A 16,601-nucleotide genomic window follows, 5' to 3' on the forward strand; every position below is an offset into this window, starting at 1 on the left:
TAGAAACAGAAAAGCTGTCATAGATGTGTCAAAGAAATTAATTCATGGAGCTAAACTATATTACTTTAATTCCAGTGCAATCTGCAGTTTAGTCCTCCTTGTCTGTTTTTTAATCCTTTGCATTGGAACATTTTCCTAAGTTTTTCTATGAATTTTTTTTTTTTTTTAATAAAAGCCATGGCCTTTATAATAAGACATTTAAGGCCAGGCACGGTGGCTCACGCCTATAATCTCAGCACTTTCGGAGGCCCAGGCAGGTGGATTGCTTGAGTCCTAGAGTTTGAGACCAGCCTGGACAACATGGCGAAACCCTATCACTATGTAATAATTCTAAAAAATGAGCCGGGCATGGTGGCATGCACCTGTAGACCCAGTTACTTGGAGGCTGAGGTGGGAGGATCACCTGAGCCTGGGAGGCAGAGTTTGCTGTGAGCCAAGATTACACCATTGTACTCTAGCCTGGGAGACAGAGCGAGACCCTGTCTCAAAAAGTAAAAATAAATAAAATAAAAAAGACATTTATTACATTTTCTCTGGTGGATGTATTTTCAGTTAATATGAATTACAATTTATTTAAGAAATATCAAATCCCCTTTATAATCTTTTAATGGTTTTTGTCTTGTGGTTCTTGTCACCTTTTCCATCAAATTTATACCACAGTGAACCAGTTTCTTGTTTCTTTCTCTTAGGATGGATGAGCATGTTCTTAATGTTTGAGTTTTAGCCTAACTAGATGTATCTGTATTGTTAGTGAACAGTTAACTCTTAAAATCGCTAAGAAATCAATGATAATATTCACTGAGCATTGACAGAGAGAAAGATTGAAAATTTCCCTGATTTCCTTGGCTGAAAATGATCTCTATCTCCTGATTGCTCTTGGAGTATATCCCCAGCTCTCTTTTTATACTTATCTCAGTTTCTAATTTATTTTATAGTTATTTCTCTTTCCTAACCCTTCTAAGACTCCAAGTCAGCCAGGTGCAGTGGCTCACACCTGTAATCCCAGAATTTTGGGAAGCCAAAGTGGGCAGATCACCTGAGGTTGGAAGGTCGAGACCATCGACCATCCTGGCCAACATGGCAAAACCCTGTCACTACTAAAAATATAAAAATTAGCCAAGCGTGGTGGTGGGTGCCTGTAGTCCCAGCTACTTGGGAGGCCAAGACAGAAAAATAGCTTGAACCCGACAGGTGGAGGTTGCAGTGACCTGCTATTGCACCACTGCACTCCAGCCTGGGCAACAGAGCAAGACTCTGTCTTAAAAAAAAAAACAAAAACAAAAAAAACTGCAAGTCCTCGAGGCTGTTTTGATTCGTTGTTGTATTCTTCCACAAAGCTGAGCATAGTCTCATTAACCAGTAGGCCCTCAATGAATATTTGTTGAACAAGTAAATTTAGATTCTCTGTATACCTTGCCTTTAGGCATTAATAATTAAAAATTGATTTTAACTCCCAATGCCATTTTAGTCCTAGGATCTAAAAACTTCATCAAAAATATTATCTAAAAATCTGGCTTTCCTGATATATGGCTATGTTTTTAGTTATCACATGTCCTTGTTTGTCTGGGACAGCCCCTATTTACTTTTATTATCCTGGCCTAATTGTTATTCACAGCACATTTCACCTTCAGAAATGTCCTGTTTCAGACCATAGATTATATAGGTACCTTATATATGATGGTATGGTCTTTCTGGTTAAAGAGCTCTTGCCAGTTGGCTGTTGGTTCTTCTGGTAGGCTTTTGAGACATGCTTACATCAAGTTTTAGCTAGTTCCTAAATTGGAGAGTTGATAACTCTCAGAAAAGATTTGAAATGTAGCTGTATCTGCACTACTTTCTTCAAAATGATCTATCTCGGTCCTCACATAGACTTGACTACATCATAGTTATTCATTCAGTTTTAATGGAATGAATCAATGGTGCTATCCTAGCCCTGTGCAATAAACGGTAACTAGGTTTAATTTTATGGCATTGCTTAATGTCATTATAAATTAAAGTTAGACATCTGCCATTTATCTCACTTCAAAAGCAAAGACTATGCCAGTTAGGTTAAATAATTTCTTAAGGTATCTTGACATCATACCATTTTAGGCCATGCTTACCTAAATGAAGAGGGGATTTTTGAGACCCTAAGGGGGCCAATAGATACAGGACAGCATTTTGGAAATGTATGCTTTCAAAACTTGCATTATTATTATTAGGCTGTTCACTATATTCTAGCAGACATTGGCTCTGGAGTGTTAGGTATTTATGGTAAATACGATTTTTTTTTCTTTTTTTAAGGAAAAATTCTAACTCTTAAAGTCAGAAGTGGTAGTTTATTATTACTCATTAGTTAGTGTTGGAAGCATGTTTAAACTTACAGACTTACCTTGGATTTCTGTGACATTATTGTGCAAAGCTTAGTGTATGCCTCAGGCAGATTCTTGGAACACAGTCAAAACCTTTGTTCTCTAACCATGGCATGACATTTGGAGAGACTGTCAATAAAGGCATTTTCTGTTTCATTTTCAGGCATTTGACTATGAACAGAAGAAGCTATTAGCCACCAAAGGTATATGATACACTAATGACTTACACTTGACTGTTTTTTAGTACAAGCATAAATGTTTTTTGAGTACTCATGGTGAATTGAGAACTTGAAAACTCAGAAAAAGAAACCTAGAATATTTGGGTTCAAGTTGCATAAATTCTGCTGAATATATTTTGTTGAATGGTGTATTAAGAAATAACATTCAGTGATAATTTCTTCACAAATGTTCAAAGAAATGACACTTATCATCAGTATTTTATTTAAGAAATGAACTAAACATACCAAGCATTGGTTTTGTTTTGTTTCCAAAGCTATGTTAAAGAAACCAGTGGTGACGGAGGTCAGAACGCCCACAAATACCTGGAGTGGTCTGGGTTTTTCTAAATCCATGCCAGCTGAAACTATCAAGGAGTTGAGAAGGGCCAATCATGTGTCCTATAAGCCCACAATGACAACCACTTACGAGGTTTGTAGAGTCATGTCCTACTCATTCTTCCTGTCTGTTCTCTCATCTAAACAGGACAGTCCTTCCCCCACACTCATTCTTTATGTACCTAAAGGAAAGTGATTAGTGGTGACTTGTTTTTATTTCTATTCCTATAAAGATACTGTTATAAAACTGATGCACTCTTGTGTATTATGATCTTTTATCTGTATTTTCTCAAAATTGTTGATCAGCTCTTAAAGAGATGTAAATTTGGATGTGTGTTTTTGTTGAGGGTGGGATGTGTCATAAATGATAAGCATAGGGCTGAGATTAAGCAAAAGGCAGATGTAACATTCCATAAAAATGTATAAAGAGTCCTTTTATCCAAAGGTTTCACTAGCAAGGTCACCATAGGGGGAAAAGGCAAATGTTCAACAAAAATAGGTTTTCAGATATGAGTTAAAAATTCAGTGTGCTCAGATGTGCCAAGAACACAGCAAGAAGTATCTCAAACAAGTGCTCCAGAATTTTTATGTTTCCCAGATGTTGGCCGCCCTGCTCGGGGTGAGACTGGGAAGCTGGCATTCCTACCATATGGAAGGGATGGAGAGTTCCATACTCCACAGCCAGGCTACACGTGATTCACCAAGCAGGCCTTTTCCATTTCAAAGTATCAGATTTTGGCTCTAAGTCTTTGGGAGTGGGGTGGGGCTTGAGAGAGCGTGCACATGTGCACGATGCTGGGAGACTGTACAAACCCAAACATGGATGAAAATGATCAAGAGTCACAGTGTTCAACCAGAGAGAGCACTGTATGCCAAAAAAACAAATATTGGTTAAGGATTTCATAATTGTTAGTCTAATAACTGGCGTTTGTAGACTGACCTTTTCTCCACCCATTTTCTTTGTAATAAATTAGGCTCTTGATGAAACACAAAAGCAAACATGCTGCTTTTTTTTTCTTTGTCTCTTTTGAGTAAGTGAAAAAGAAAATACTATTGAAATACTAAAATAAAGAGTCTCCTGTGAATTTCATTGTCAGAGTTATAGTAGCAGCCTGGCAGGCTGTAGTTTAAAGATTGAAGTTACCTTCAGCAGCAGAATGTAGGAACCATTATGAAAAATGTTGAGGCTCTAGGAGGTACACTCTTCTTTCTTCCATGATAACACAGAGAGAAAATAAGCGTCTCCTTTTGTTAGCAGGGACCATAAAACTGCTGTGCTCATTCTTAGAGTTTCACCTGATGCACGGTATGGCTGTTCCTTTCAGCCCGTCCTTGCTTTTGACAGAGTCAAGTGTGCTAGGTTGACTGTGTTCCGATAGTTTCATAGATGAAGTATTTACCTTAGAAATGCTCATTCAGTTCTGCTTTCTAAGACCAACAGTAGGACAAGTTGAAAATGATGTTCTTTTCAGTAATGGAGTGGTCAGGTGCAGGGTTCTGATAACCACCACTGACCAGATGTATAGCTTAGCGAGTGATTTCAGTCATCTGAAACGTGTCTCATTCAGGTTCTGCTGAGAAGGGCATTGGAGAAGGCATCCAGTGCTTAGCATGGTGTGTTGTCAGTTCTTAGTGATATTATAATAATTATTATTATTATTATTATTATTATTATTATTATTTTGACACAGAGTCTCGCTCAGCCACCCTAAGCTGCAGTGCAGTGGCACGATCTCGGTTCACAGCAATCACCAGCTCCCAGGTTCAGGCAATTCTCCCATCTCAGCTTCCTGAGTAGCTGGGATTACAGGCACCCGCCATCATGCCTGGCTAATTTTTGTATTTGAGTAGAGATAGAGTTTCACCATGTTGGCCAGGCTGATCTTGAACTCCTGACCTCAGGTGATCCGCCCACCTCAACCTCCCAAAGTGCTGGTATTACAGGCGTGAGCCACTGCGCCTGGCCTAGTGATATTTTAAAAATTTTACTTTATTATTATTATTATGAGTTTCACTCTGTCACACAGGCTGGAGTGCAGTGGTGTGATCTGGCCTCACTGCAACCTGTGCCTCCTGGGTTCAAGTAGATGGGATTACAGGCACGCACCACAATGCCCAGCTAAGTTTTGTATTTTTTTTTCTTTTTTAGTATACACAGGGTTTCATCATGTTGGCCAGGCTAGTCTCAAACTCCTGACCTCAAGTGATCTGCCCACCTCAGCCTTCCATAGTGCTAGGATTACATGTGTGAGGTTCTTTTAAATTTTTAAAATTCTTTTCATTTTTAAATTTTAATCTATTTACTTATTCATTTTAAGACCAGTTTATGAGACTGGCTAATCTTTGTATTTTTGGTGGAGTCTAGATTTCACCATGTTGGCTGGTCTCAAACTCCTGGGCTCAAGCAGTCCACCTGCCTCGGCCTCCCAAAGTGCTGGAATTACAGGAGTGAGCTACCACACCTGGCCGGTTCTTACTGATATTGACTGGCTATTACTGTTTTCAGTGGAGGACTTACTTTATTCTGAAGAAAACCAAGGGCTTGCTGAAAGATGAAATTATGTTTATGAATGCTCATTGATGGAAGTATTTCTGCACACTCAACTTAGTTATGTTTTTTTTATATTCAAAGGAATATCTTAGGGTATTATATGAACACATAAGAATTTAAGATAATAGTACTAATTATCTTAAATCACATTCATTTAGTTCATCCACAATTTTATTCAATCCCCGCAAACTCCTAGTAAGGAAAGGGGCCCAGAATGGCTAAGTGTCTTACTCAAGGTTACTTATACTCCTCTTCCTAATGATTTAACCCAAGAGAGTCCATAACAAAGAGTGGTGTGTAACTGATCTAGAGCCATGTTGCCATAGTTTTACGAACATAAGTATCACTCAGAGAGCATAATAATTCAGACTCTTCTGCTAGGATCTCACTCAAAAGGTAGGGATTGAGAAGCAGGTATCTATTTGCATTTTCAGCAAGAACCTAGTATAATTGTGATGCACGTGTCCCACAGGAAACACTGCTGTAAAGGGATGTAACCCTATAAGGATAAGGGCAGCAATAGGCAGAGGAGCCCAAAAAGCTCTTCTGCTCCAGCACTTGCCCAAGGACAGGTAGATCACAGATCACTTTCTGTGGGCAGAAATGTGCAGGGCCTCTCACACTATGGTTGAACTTCTTCCTATGGCTTTTCTTGCTTTGGCTATCTTGGGCTAGCCTGCGCCATCATCCTGGCTGGTGTTCACATTGAAATTTGGGAGGGAGAGTGGGTGAGACCTGCTGGATTCCAGCATGGACATTAACCATGTAATATGCTTTTCTTCACTGCCTCTTTAAGTGCTACTAATGGAAATATATGATCAAGTTTTTTTTTTTTCTTTTTTCTGAATGGTGTTCTAGATTCTCCCTGGTATGTAAGTTAGACTTGAGCTTTTCCTCATGTATCCCAAATTCTTTGAAACGTAAGAAAGGGCCCCTCACATAGCATGGTCTGATTTTCTGCAGCAGTGGCTGTGTGTGTCTTTTCCTTTATTCTTCCATGGCTCAGAAGGATCAGAAGTAGGGCATCCAGCGAGTATTGCCTCTATAGATTAGGAAGAGGGGAAGGGCCTGGGGAAAAGTAGAGAGAGAGATTTTTATTAAAATAGAGACCACATCTATGCTTATGGCACTAATATTTTTAAGTTGGAGAGTAGCTAAAAACACCTTCCTTTTTCTTACTTTTTCCTTTTTCAAAAGAAAAATAAAGCCAAATGAACAAGGAGAATGCCGATCTGTGAAAAGAGCAAGCATGTTTGACCAATAGGTCCTGATGGGTGAGGGCTGCTCACTCAGTGTGCCAGGGACCAAATGTTTCCTGCTGTAGCAACTTCGCTTGAGGCAAGAATCTGATACTTCAAACTCTGTATTCAATATTATTGAGAAGCTCAGCTTGAACAATTTCTCTCAGTTTTAGGGCAGCTTTGAGAAATTAATCTATTTCAGAAAAATCCCTTAGATAAGAAGCAGGCACTTTCAAGCTTTTTTTGTTTTCTCCAAGATTCTAAAATATGACTCTGTCCCCTTATATTATATTGGGATACCAAAAGTCAAACAAAAGGCCGCTTTGACCTGCAGTAACTGTGTCACATCAACACAGCTACAAAGAGATTTGGGATTTTCTTTTCCTTTTTGCCACCCATCTCTTAAAAGCATGAGTAATGGTCACATATTCTCAGAGCAAATAAAAACCTGCATTGAGAATCAAAGATGATTTTCAACTTCTCTAGCACTGATAGTAACGAGGTTGTCCGATTATTTTAAATCTTACAAATCTAGGAGTAGAAATATTAAAGATATTTTATCAAAGATGTACAAATAATAAAGATACTTTCATTGGAAATGCCAGTTTTTGGTCTCAGAAAGCTTCATTTCCCTATACCCATTCCCAGAAGTTAGCAAAGGTATCCCATAGTTGTAGGGGAAGGAGTCTTTGAGATTAATTCAATAATTCCACAAATACTAAGCACCTAATGTGTTCCAGACACAATTTTATACACTGGTAATACTGTGCTTGAATACAAGGTTCTTGCTTTCGCAGATGCAGCTTTCTTGTGGGTAGAAGGAAACAGAAACTAGAAGGCAGTAGGTAACAAGAGTCTCTGTTACATACTAAACAGAACCGCTTAGGATTAGGTAATCATAAAGCAGACTTTATGAGCAAATGACATTCAAGCTAAAACCTAGATGCCAAGAAAAGGCCATGAAGATCTGGGGAAAGAGTAGTAGGCCAAGAGAACAGCTGGCACAATCTCCCAGAGTCGGAACCAGCCAGTGAGTTCCTGAAGCTGAGGTGGGTAGGGTTGGGGAGCATCAGCATCAGAGAAGAGATTGGAGAGAGGCACAGGCTGGATTATAGAGCCTGTCAGTTTATGGTAAGGCACAGTGGAAATACGTCACAGGACTTTACACAGAGGCATATTTGTTTTAATTTGCATTTTAAGAAATCAGTCTTGTTGCTTTATGGAAAATGGATTATAGGGGGATAAACAGCAAGAGTAGAATTAAAATGGCCCTTAAGGGAGGCAGTTGGGACATTGTGGAGGTGTATAGAAGTGGGCAGACTTGGACTATGTTTAGAGATGACACTGATAAACTTGCTGAGGGATTGACTGTGTTGAGGAAAGGAGGAACCAAGGATGACTTTTGGCTGGAGCAGCTGGGTAAGTAGTAGAGTCACTAGTTGGGATATAGGAATTCTGAAAGAATAAGTTTGAGGGTAGCTGATGGGGATAGATAACAACAACTTGGTTTCGAGCACACTGAATTTAAGATGCCTGTCAGGCAGGAAAATGGCAGTGTCAGACTGTCACCTCTATAATTCTAAATTTCTTTCTTTCTTTTTTTTTTTTGAGACAGAGTCTTACTCTGTTGCCCAGGCTGAAGTGCAGTGGCATGATCTCGGCTCACTGCAACCTCCGCTTCCTGGGTTCAAGCAATTCTCCTTCCTCAGCCTCCTAAGTAGCTGGAATTACAGGCATGTACCACCACACCTAGCTAATTTTTGTATTTTTAGTAGAGATGGGGTTTTACCATGTTGGCCAGGCTGGTCTTGAACTCCTGACCTCAGGTGATTCACCCACCTTGGCCTCCCACAGTGCTGTGATTACAGGTGTGAGCCACCGCACCTGGCCTATGATTCTAAATTTCAACAGAGAAGTCAAATCTGGAGTTGGAAATTTAGGAGTCACTATTGTCATTACTTTTTTTAAAAGACTTAAGATTACTTAACAAGAAAGTACACAGAGGGAAGGGAAGAGATCCTAGGACCAGGTACAGGGTAATCTGACATTTTATAATGTGAAATAGGAAGATCCTCCAAAGGACACACAGTGAGGTAGGTGGAAAACCTGGGGCCTGGGGTGTCAGGATGCCCTAAAGAAAGAAATTTTTAAAGGAGGGCGTGGTGAGCTGTCTTTATGCCATTGCAAGATTGAATTAAGTAAGTTTATTGAAGTGAACAGTAAAGGATTCTCTTGGAATTACCTAATAAACATAGTACTTTGAAAATCAGAGAATCTTGACTTTAATACTCTAGGTAATACCAACTAGGATGTCTATAATATAGTGATAAAATAAATAAAAGGATGAATAAATGCAAGTTCAGTGCAAATTTTAAATTATTTTTGTTTTGTGGAGAATTTAAAAAGGTAAATTATTCCAGGTATCTAATTTGTTAGAGAGATTGTATCCTTGTTTGTTTAGGGGAGGGTAACACAGGGGAAAGGACAGCTCCCCTTCCAACCTCAGGCTCTATTAGCATTTTGAGAAGCCAGCTTTGCCACATCGCCATTTATCTTACTTGTGTGATACAAGGCAGAGAATCTTTGCTCTACCAGGTAGAAGATTTGCTTTGTGGTCTCCAAAATTGGAAGGAGTTTCAGCATCCACTCTTCCAAATTTTATAGAAGGGATCATTTATACTGGGGTCTCTCAGGACTCTCCCTCAGAATCTACTCCCCATAGTGGAGGAAAAAGGCTTCACTGTGTAAATTACCAAGTGTCCTTGGTGCTGCAGGGCAAAGGCTGTAGGCAGGTTCCATAGCCTTCGTTCCTGAGAGTCAACACTCATGAGTGCAGTGGTTGGCAAGAGAAGTAAACGGCAGTGGTGTAATGTGGATTCTTTCCTCCTCCCACCCTGAGAAACCCACCTGATTAAACATTTCCTTATCTGGCTTTGTCTGTTTACAGGGCTCATCGATGTCCCTTTCACGGTCCAACAGTCGTGAGCACTTGGGAAGTGGAAGTGAATCTGATAACTGGAGAGACCGAAATGGAATCGGACCTGGAAGTCATAGTGAATTTGCAGCTTCTATTGGCAGCCCTAAGCGTAAACAAAACAAATCAAGTGAGCTTTGTGTTTTATGTACACTTTTAGGTATCCCCAGATTAGAATGTGTTTATTTGGGTCAGAGTATCACTGTGGCCTCTCTGACTTCAAGTGCTTAGTGTAATTCACATGGCATCTCCTCTGTGAAGCCATCCTCGTTTCTCCCAGTGAAGCAGGAGAGGTTCTCTCCCCTCACTCCATTTTGTGCATGCTTTCACTCTAGCACTTGCCATGCCTAAGGGTAATTACTTATCTGCCTATGTGTATCTCCCTGTGAAATTTGTGCTCCACAAACCAGAGACTGTATTTGTTCATTTTATAAACATTTATGAAGTGTCCACATGTCAGGTATTCTGTTATGCTCTGCCTTATTGAATATTTCTCCCCAAATGCCTAGTGGACTGACACCTAGTAGGTAGGTGCTCAGTAAAAGTTTATGAAATGAATGCATCAATGGGTAGTGTACACACATGCATCCAGGTGGTGACAGAAAGACGAGGACATAAAAAAGTGGTTGAGGCCAGGCATGGCAGCTCTTGCCTGTAATCCCAGCACTTTGGGAGGCGAAGGTGAGATGATAGCTTGAGCCCAGGGGTTTGAGAACAGTCTGGGCAACACAGTGAGATTTCATCTCGACTGAAAAAAAAAAAAAGCTGGGTGCGGTGGTATGCACGCACCTGTAGTCTTAGCTATGCGGGAGACTGACGTGGGAGGATCACTTGAGCCCAGGAGTTTGAGGCTGCAGTGAGCTGTAATTGAGCCACTGCACTATAGCCTGGGTGACAGGGCAAGACCCTGTCTCAAAAAAAAAAAAAAAAATGGTTGAGAAAAATGTGATTGAATTAGCATCTTAGACCGCTTAAGAAAGACTGTCCAGCAGGTGGCTACTCAAGATGAACAGCAAGGTTTGATTTTAAATAGACAAGATGTTGCTAAATTAGCATAAACAGGAAAAAAAATTAACTTACAGCATGGGGGTTCTGACTTTTAGCAAATCTGGCTGAGACTCAGCATGAGCCCATTGTTTTATCTACAACAGCACCCATACTTCTGGGCTATATAAACAGATGAAAGCTGATATTGTCGTCACAAGATATGCTGCAGTGCCTTTTTTCAGGGTTTTTGACACATTTGGAATCCTGAAACATGCAGAATATTTGAAGACTCCTTGAAGCAAGGCAATCTAGATGAGCATGGTAGACACTCAGTAACAGTCAGTTGTTAACATTACTATCAGTCATGTCAGCTGTGTTGTCAGGAGTCTCAGATTTGAAAGGAGTAATCAGGTTGTTGGCCTAGTCTAAATAAGAAAACATGGTCAACTGTTTCATTCCTAAATGCACTGTCAATAATAGCCTGGAGACTCCCCATTAGTTACTGGCTGGATACCCCACCACTGACAGTATGATCAAGCTGAGAGTCAGGCTGGTGCCAGGCACAGATGGAGGGGTGTAAATGATGTCCAGTCTCTAGCCCAAGATACGTTCATTTGGTGCTTCTCTTTTTCTGTCTTTATCTCCTTTCCCTTCATTTAACATTGGATAATTAAATTAACTGTACTACTCAGCTGAATTGAAGTTCAGGATTAAGATGGAGGATACATTACTATAAAGGAAAGATTAATGAAGCACAGTTACTTGGGTTTTGTCACCTTTTTTAGGGTATAAGGAGTTTAGGAGAAACTATAGAAACTACAAGTAGTTAAGACCAAAAAAAAAAAAATTAAGTAAAAGTAAGTTATAGGCTATTTTGAACATTTATCACTATGAACATTTTATTTTCAAACATTTGTTTTTAAACATTTTAATTATATATTTTATTTAACCCAACATGTAAGATTCCTTTTAAATATGTAGTCAATATAAAAATTATTTGAAATAGCTTATATTCTTCCTTAGGTTGTAGAAAATCTTTAAAATCTGCAGTGTATTGTGAACTGACAGAGCATTTTCATTCCCACTACCTCATTGTAGGTGCTCAGTAGCCATGTGTGGCCAAAGGCTACTGTATTGAACAGCACAGTTTTAGATAATTTCTCTTAACACCCTTGTCAAGATCACCAATGCTTCTGTTTTCCCTGGGCGTCCCTATTTATACCATTTGCTGCAGCATAATTCTCAGTAACTCTTTTACTCTCAAAAAAAAAAAAAAAAAAAAAAAAGTAAATGTATCATTTGGACCATAAATTATATGGGCAGCCTTTTAGCCACTTTCATGTTGTCACGTCCCACATCCTGTGGTCACTCACCCCAATTTCCTTATCGCAGTCCACTTTGTGGCTTTGTGTCACCTTTGACCCAGTACCTCAGTAGTCACTCCTCCTCAAACTATTTTTATGACTTTGGGGCCTCTGCTTCACCTTTAAATGGTGGAGTGTCCCAGGACTCAGTATCTTGAGGTGTGGTTTTGGGTCCTTTCTCTACACATTCACCCCAAGAGATAAACAGCTATCTTTAAGAGAAAAAGAAACCTTATCAGGAAATGCCTTCCGCTTGGGAATCTATAAAGGACATCTCAACTGGGAGATGAAAACAACTGGAGAAAGTGATCAGTGACACCCAAAACCATACAGAACAAGATTCCTAGACTTGGCAGATGCATGGATCCCCAGAGTAGACTAGATGGGTCTTATTGGCTTTGGTCAGTGTCGTCCTCCCTCACCTCTTTGGGGTCCTCTCCTGAAGCCACATCCTTGGTGTAAGAAGACAGATTTCCCACACAGGCAAGAGCTCATTATTGGTCTGGGAGGTAGAATGCCTGTACTCTGCTATAATTTCCAAGGAAGGGTGTGTGTGTGTGTGTGTGTGTGTGTGTGTGTGTGTGTGTGACTTACTTGGCTTGGTTCAATAGTCCATCACCAGCGCTTGCTTGTACTGGGTCTGAGAGCCACAGACAGTTTGTTGAAACCTTTGCCCACCAAGTCAGTTGCAGAACCAAGGCAAAGTTCAGCATTGCTGTCTTAAAAGTTTTCCCCAGAGACAGATTTATTTTTGTCCTAAATTAAATCCAGGAACCACAGCATCATTCCTATCACTTCATACATTACTCTTAATTTTGGAAGTATGCTGTTTTGTGACCTTGCTACCAAATTATATTTTTCTAGGGAGCAGCGTTTATGTGTTGCAATATCATACAATTCCTTTGACCAAAGGAAAGCCCAGGTGTAGATACAGAGAGCCACCCTGCCATCCAACGGAACCTGGACTTGCAATAACTTTCCATACCTTTATTTTGTCCCAGGGATCCTTTTTCCAGCTCCTCATTTAATTCACATGAAATCAATTATAAACAACAAATGCTTCTGACTACTCAGGGAGAATATGATGAATGATTATTAACTACAGAGGCACTGTTGCTGAATTTCTGCCTCCCAAGTGTAACCTTTTAAATGGCAAGAGCCTCCCTGAAAGCAATAACCAGCATTTCCTTAATGAAAAGCCAATATTTCAGTAAAGGATTGCTGTATTTCTACAGCTACTGCTCTATTCAGCTGAACAATGAAAGTTGAAATATTTAGGTGATTAAAACTTTTAATTAAACCATGTTCTCTCTGGGCATTTACACTTCAAGCCTGTCTCTCCTTTGCCTTTCAGCGGAACACTATCTCAGTAGTAGTAATTACATGGACTGCATTTCCTCGCTGACAGGAAGCAATGGCTGTAACCTAAATAGCTCTTTCAAAGGCTCTGACCTCCCTGAGCTCTTCAGCAAACTGGGCCTGGGCAAATACACAGATGTCTTCCAGCAGCAAGAGGTCAGTCATTATTTATTTTCCCAAGTATCTTTGTTTTGATTGTGTGTATGATGACTTCTAGAATGAAATCACTTATTGACCTATGAGTATGCTTTCACTGAGCATTTATTCAAGTCTCATAGCTTGTTCTTGTTACTAAGAAAAATGTCATCTCATTTCTTATTTAGTGCAGCTAGTAAACACAGGATAGCAGAAACAGGGAAAATCATACTTGCAGAAAAATGTACAATAGCTGTCTAACAGTTTTAGCAATAAAACCCAATTGATGTATAGATTCATAGGAATTTTTGTAGTCACAGCTCCCTTAAGGTCAGCAACAAGTCTGTATTTAACATGATTTCATTTTGAATCTGTTGTTGTCTTTATTTGTGGCACTTATAAGTAAATAACAGCATCTGAAATATCTCTGGCTGTTTTTGACTCATCCTGGTCATACTGAGGTCTGTTCTCACAGAATATATGTTTTTTTCAACATGTTCATTTATTCATTAACTTACTGTTTGGATTTTACCTGAACTGAGACAGAACTGAGATGTCTACTGAACAGTCGCGACCATGGATTTTGATCAAACTGATTAGCCATATCCTATTATGTACTGGCATAAAGAAAAGAGGCCCCAGGCATGATTCTTCCTAACAGTGCTCTCATACTACTGGGGCACAGCTAACTCAAAGTGTCAGAAAATTAAAATGGTTCTATACATTTGTGTCTTTTTCAAATCAAGACATGGTCCATGTTCGATGCTAGTTGGCTTAATTTTATGTTAGAGAACATCTGATTTAGCAATTTCTAGGCATGTGTCAGTTAATAAAGAATCTATGGTTTTTACTAGGCACTTTGTATCATAAATTCAATGTACTTGCCATGGTCCAATAAATTATTAAGTTTAAATGCTGAACATTTTTGTTTTTTACACTGAAAGAGCAATTGTCGTGTTATTAAATTTTAAGGTATTGGGTTTTTTTCTGTTTCCCCTACATCTGAGTTAGCGTTCATCTAACCAAGAATTTTCTAAGCTGAATAAGCCTTTCATAATCAATGCATTAAATAATATATCTCTTTACTTTGTCTTGCTGGCTAGATGAGGGTAGCTGGAAGCAGAAGTGTTTTAATGTGTCCAGGCACAGAAGGTCAAAAAGCAAGAGATTGAATGTTAATTCAGTGATTTTCTGGGTTTGTTTTCATCTGTGTTTCCTATTTGAATAAGCATAGAAATTGTAGGCATTTCTTATTCCAGTTACTCCAAGCAGGAAAAAAACATGAAAGTATAAAGGCAAAGGAACTTAATTTAATATTTTATTAACTACAGCAGGGATCAGCAAACCGTGGTCTGCAAGCCCACTGCCTGATTTTGTAAATAAAGTTTTACTGAAACACAGCCACATTCATTTGTTTACATATTGTCTATGGCTTCCTTCCAGCTATAACAACAAAATAAGTAACTGTAACAGTACATAATGGCCCACAAAGCCTAAAATATTTACAGTCTGGTCCTTTAAGAGAAAGTTGGGGAACACTTGAGCTGAAAAATCTCCGTTATAGAATTTCTGAGAACATCTTTAGAACTGTGATAAATGATGGCCTAAGGTGTTTTAAGATCTGGATTTACCTTCCAAATCAAAACAGGACAATTTAAATTATCCTCAATATCATTTAATGAAAAGTTTTACCTGTTTATGGCGTGTTGAAATTTGGTAATCTGCTTCTTTTCAATGTAGGATATTTTCTAATACTCAGATGTGACTTAACAAGAATCCCCCATAAGTAACTTCATGCGATTTAATTTATTGTAAGCATGTTGAAGATTCATTTAGCAACTTTCACAGATGATATATCAACATGCATTATTACTAACCATAACTGCCAGTTATGTTCTTTGGTAAGCCCAGTGTTTTATATCTATATTATAGTGAATGCTTACAACAGTTCTGCAGGATACAGTATTGTCAACCCTCTGTGCCCACAACTAGTAATGGCAGAGTCAGGATCTGGACCCAAGTCTCTTTGGCCTCAGAATCCATTGTCTTTCTCTTCTTCCACACTACCACGCTATCTTTTTTTTTTTTTTTTTTTTTGAGATGGAGTCTCGCTCTGTCACCCAGGCTAGAGTGCAGTGGCACGATCTCCACTCACTGCAAGCTCCGCCTCCCGGATTCACGCCATTCTTCTGCCTCAGCCTCCCCAGAAACTGGGACTACAGGCGCCTGCCACCATGCCCGGCTAATTTTTTTGTGTTTCTAGTAGAGATGGGGTTTCATCGTGTTCGCCAGGATGGTCTCGATCTCCTGACCTCGTGATCCGCCCACCTCAGCTTCCCAAAGTGCTGGGATTACAGGCTTGAGCCACCGCGCCCGGCCCTTCCACACTATCTTTAAAGGAAGGATGGCGAATCCTTGGGCAGTTTCCCTTCATAGTTTGTTCCTGATGCCAGAGAGTACAGTTTTATAGTTCCTGCAGATACTTCTTTTGTGTCCGTTTCAGTGATAGTTTGCTGGGTTGAGCCAAATGGACTGTAGATCTGATTGTGTCTGGGAATTCTTTCAATCCTGTGTAGAACACAAAGGAAGATGCCGTCTGTTTTATTATTTAGTTTCTTCTTTAAAAGATAAAGATACACTTAACCAATACAAAATCCCAACCTAAGAAATATTTTTCTCTTTCCTGAACAGATAATGCTCTTCCTTTTATCAGTTCACAAAAATGGTACAATCTTTGTGTTTCCTTTTTTGCTATAGTTGCCAGGATGCCCAGAGCTAAGTCTTCTGCTAGAATCATCACTTCCATTTCACCGCCTTTCTTAATTCTTGTTTCTTAGGTTTGTGCTACCACCTTTCTTTTCTGGAAGTAGGCAGAGCATAATTAATAAATAAGTGTGATAACAAGTTGATCCTACAGTGGGAAAGAAAATAAGTAATTAATATATTGGTTATAGATTGACCTTTCTACCCACAGATTGATCTTCAGACATTCCTCACTCTCACAGATCAGGATCTGAAGGAGCTGGGAATAACTACTTTTGGTGCCAGGAGGAAAATGCTGCTTGCAATTTCAGGTGAATATAAA

The 16,601-nt window shown here is 39.4% G+C and overlaps 1 protein-coding gene across 1 annotated transcript in view; it reads left to right on the top strand.

Annotated features, from left to right (window-relative positions):
- BICC1 (BicC family RNA binding protein 1) overlaps window positions 1–16,601 on the top strand; it is a 324,892-nt gene that overhangs the window by 297,398 nt on the left and 10,893 nt on the right. The window contains exons 16-20 of the mRNA XM_023185583.2: window positions 2,515–2,554; window positions 2,845–2,999; window positions 9,645–9,801; window positions 13,377–13,537; window positions 16,491–16,590. Coding sequence (XP_023041351.1) covers window positions 2,515–2,554; window positions 2,845–2,999; window positions 9,645–9,801; window positions 13,377–13,537; window positions 16,491–16,590 — 613 coding nt within the window. The remainder of the gene's footprint in view (window positions 1–2,514; window positions 2,555–2,844; window positions 3,000–9,644; window positions 9,802–13,376; window positions 13,538–16,490; window positions 16,591–16,601) is intronic.

Source organism: Piliocolobus tephrosceles, chromosome 9 (assembly GCF_002776525.5).
Source record: "Piliocolobus tephrosceles isolate RC106 chromosome 9, ASM277652v3, whole genome shotgun sequence".
Lineage (NCBI taxonomy): Eukaryota > Metazoa > Chordata > Mammalia > Primates > Cercopithecidae > Piliocolobus > Piliocolobus tephrosceles.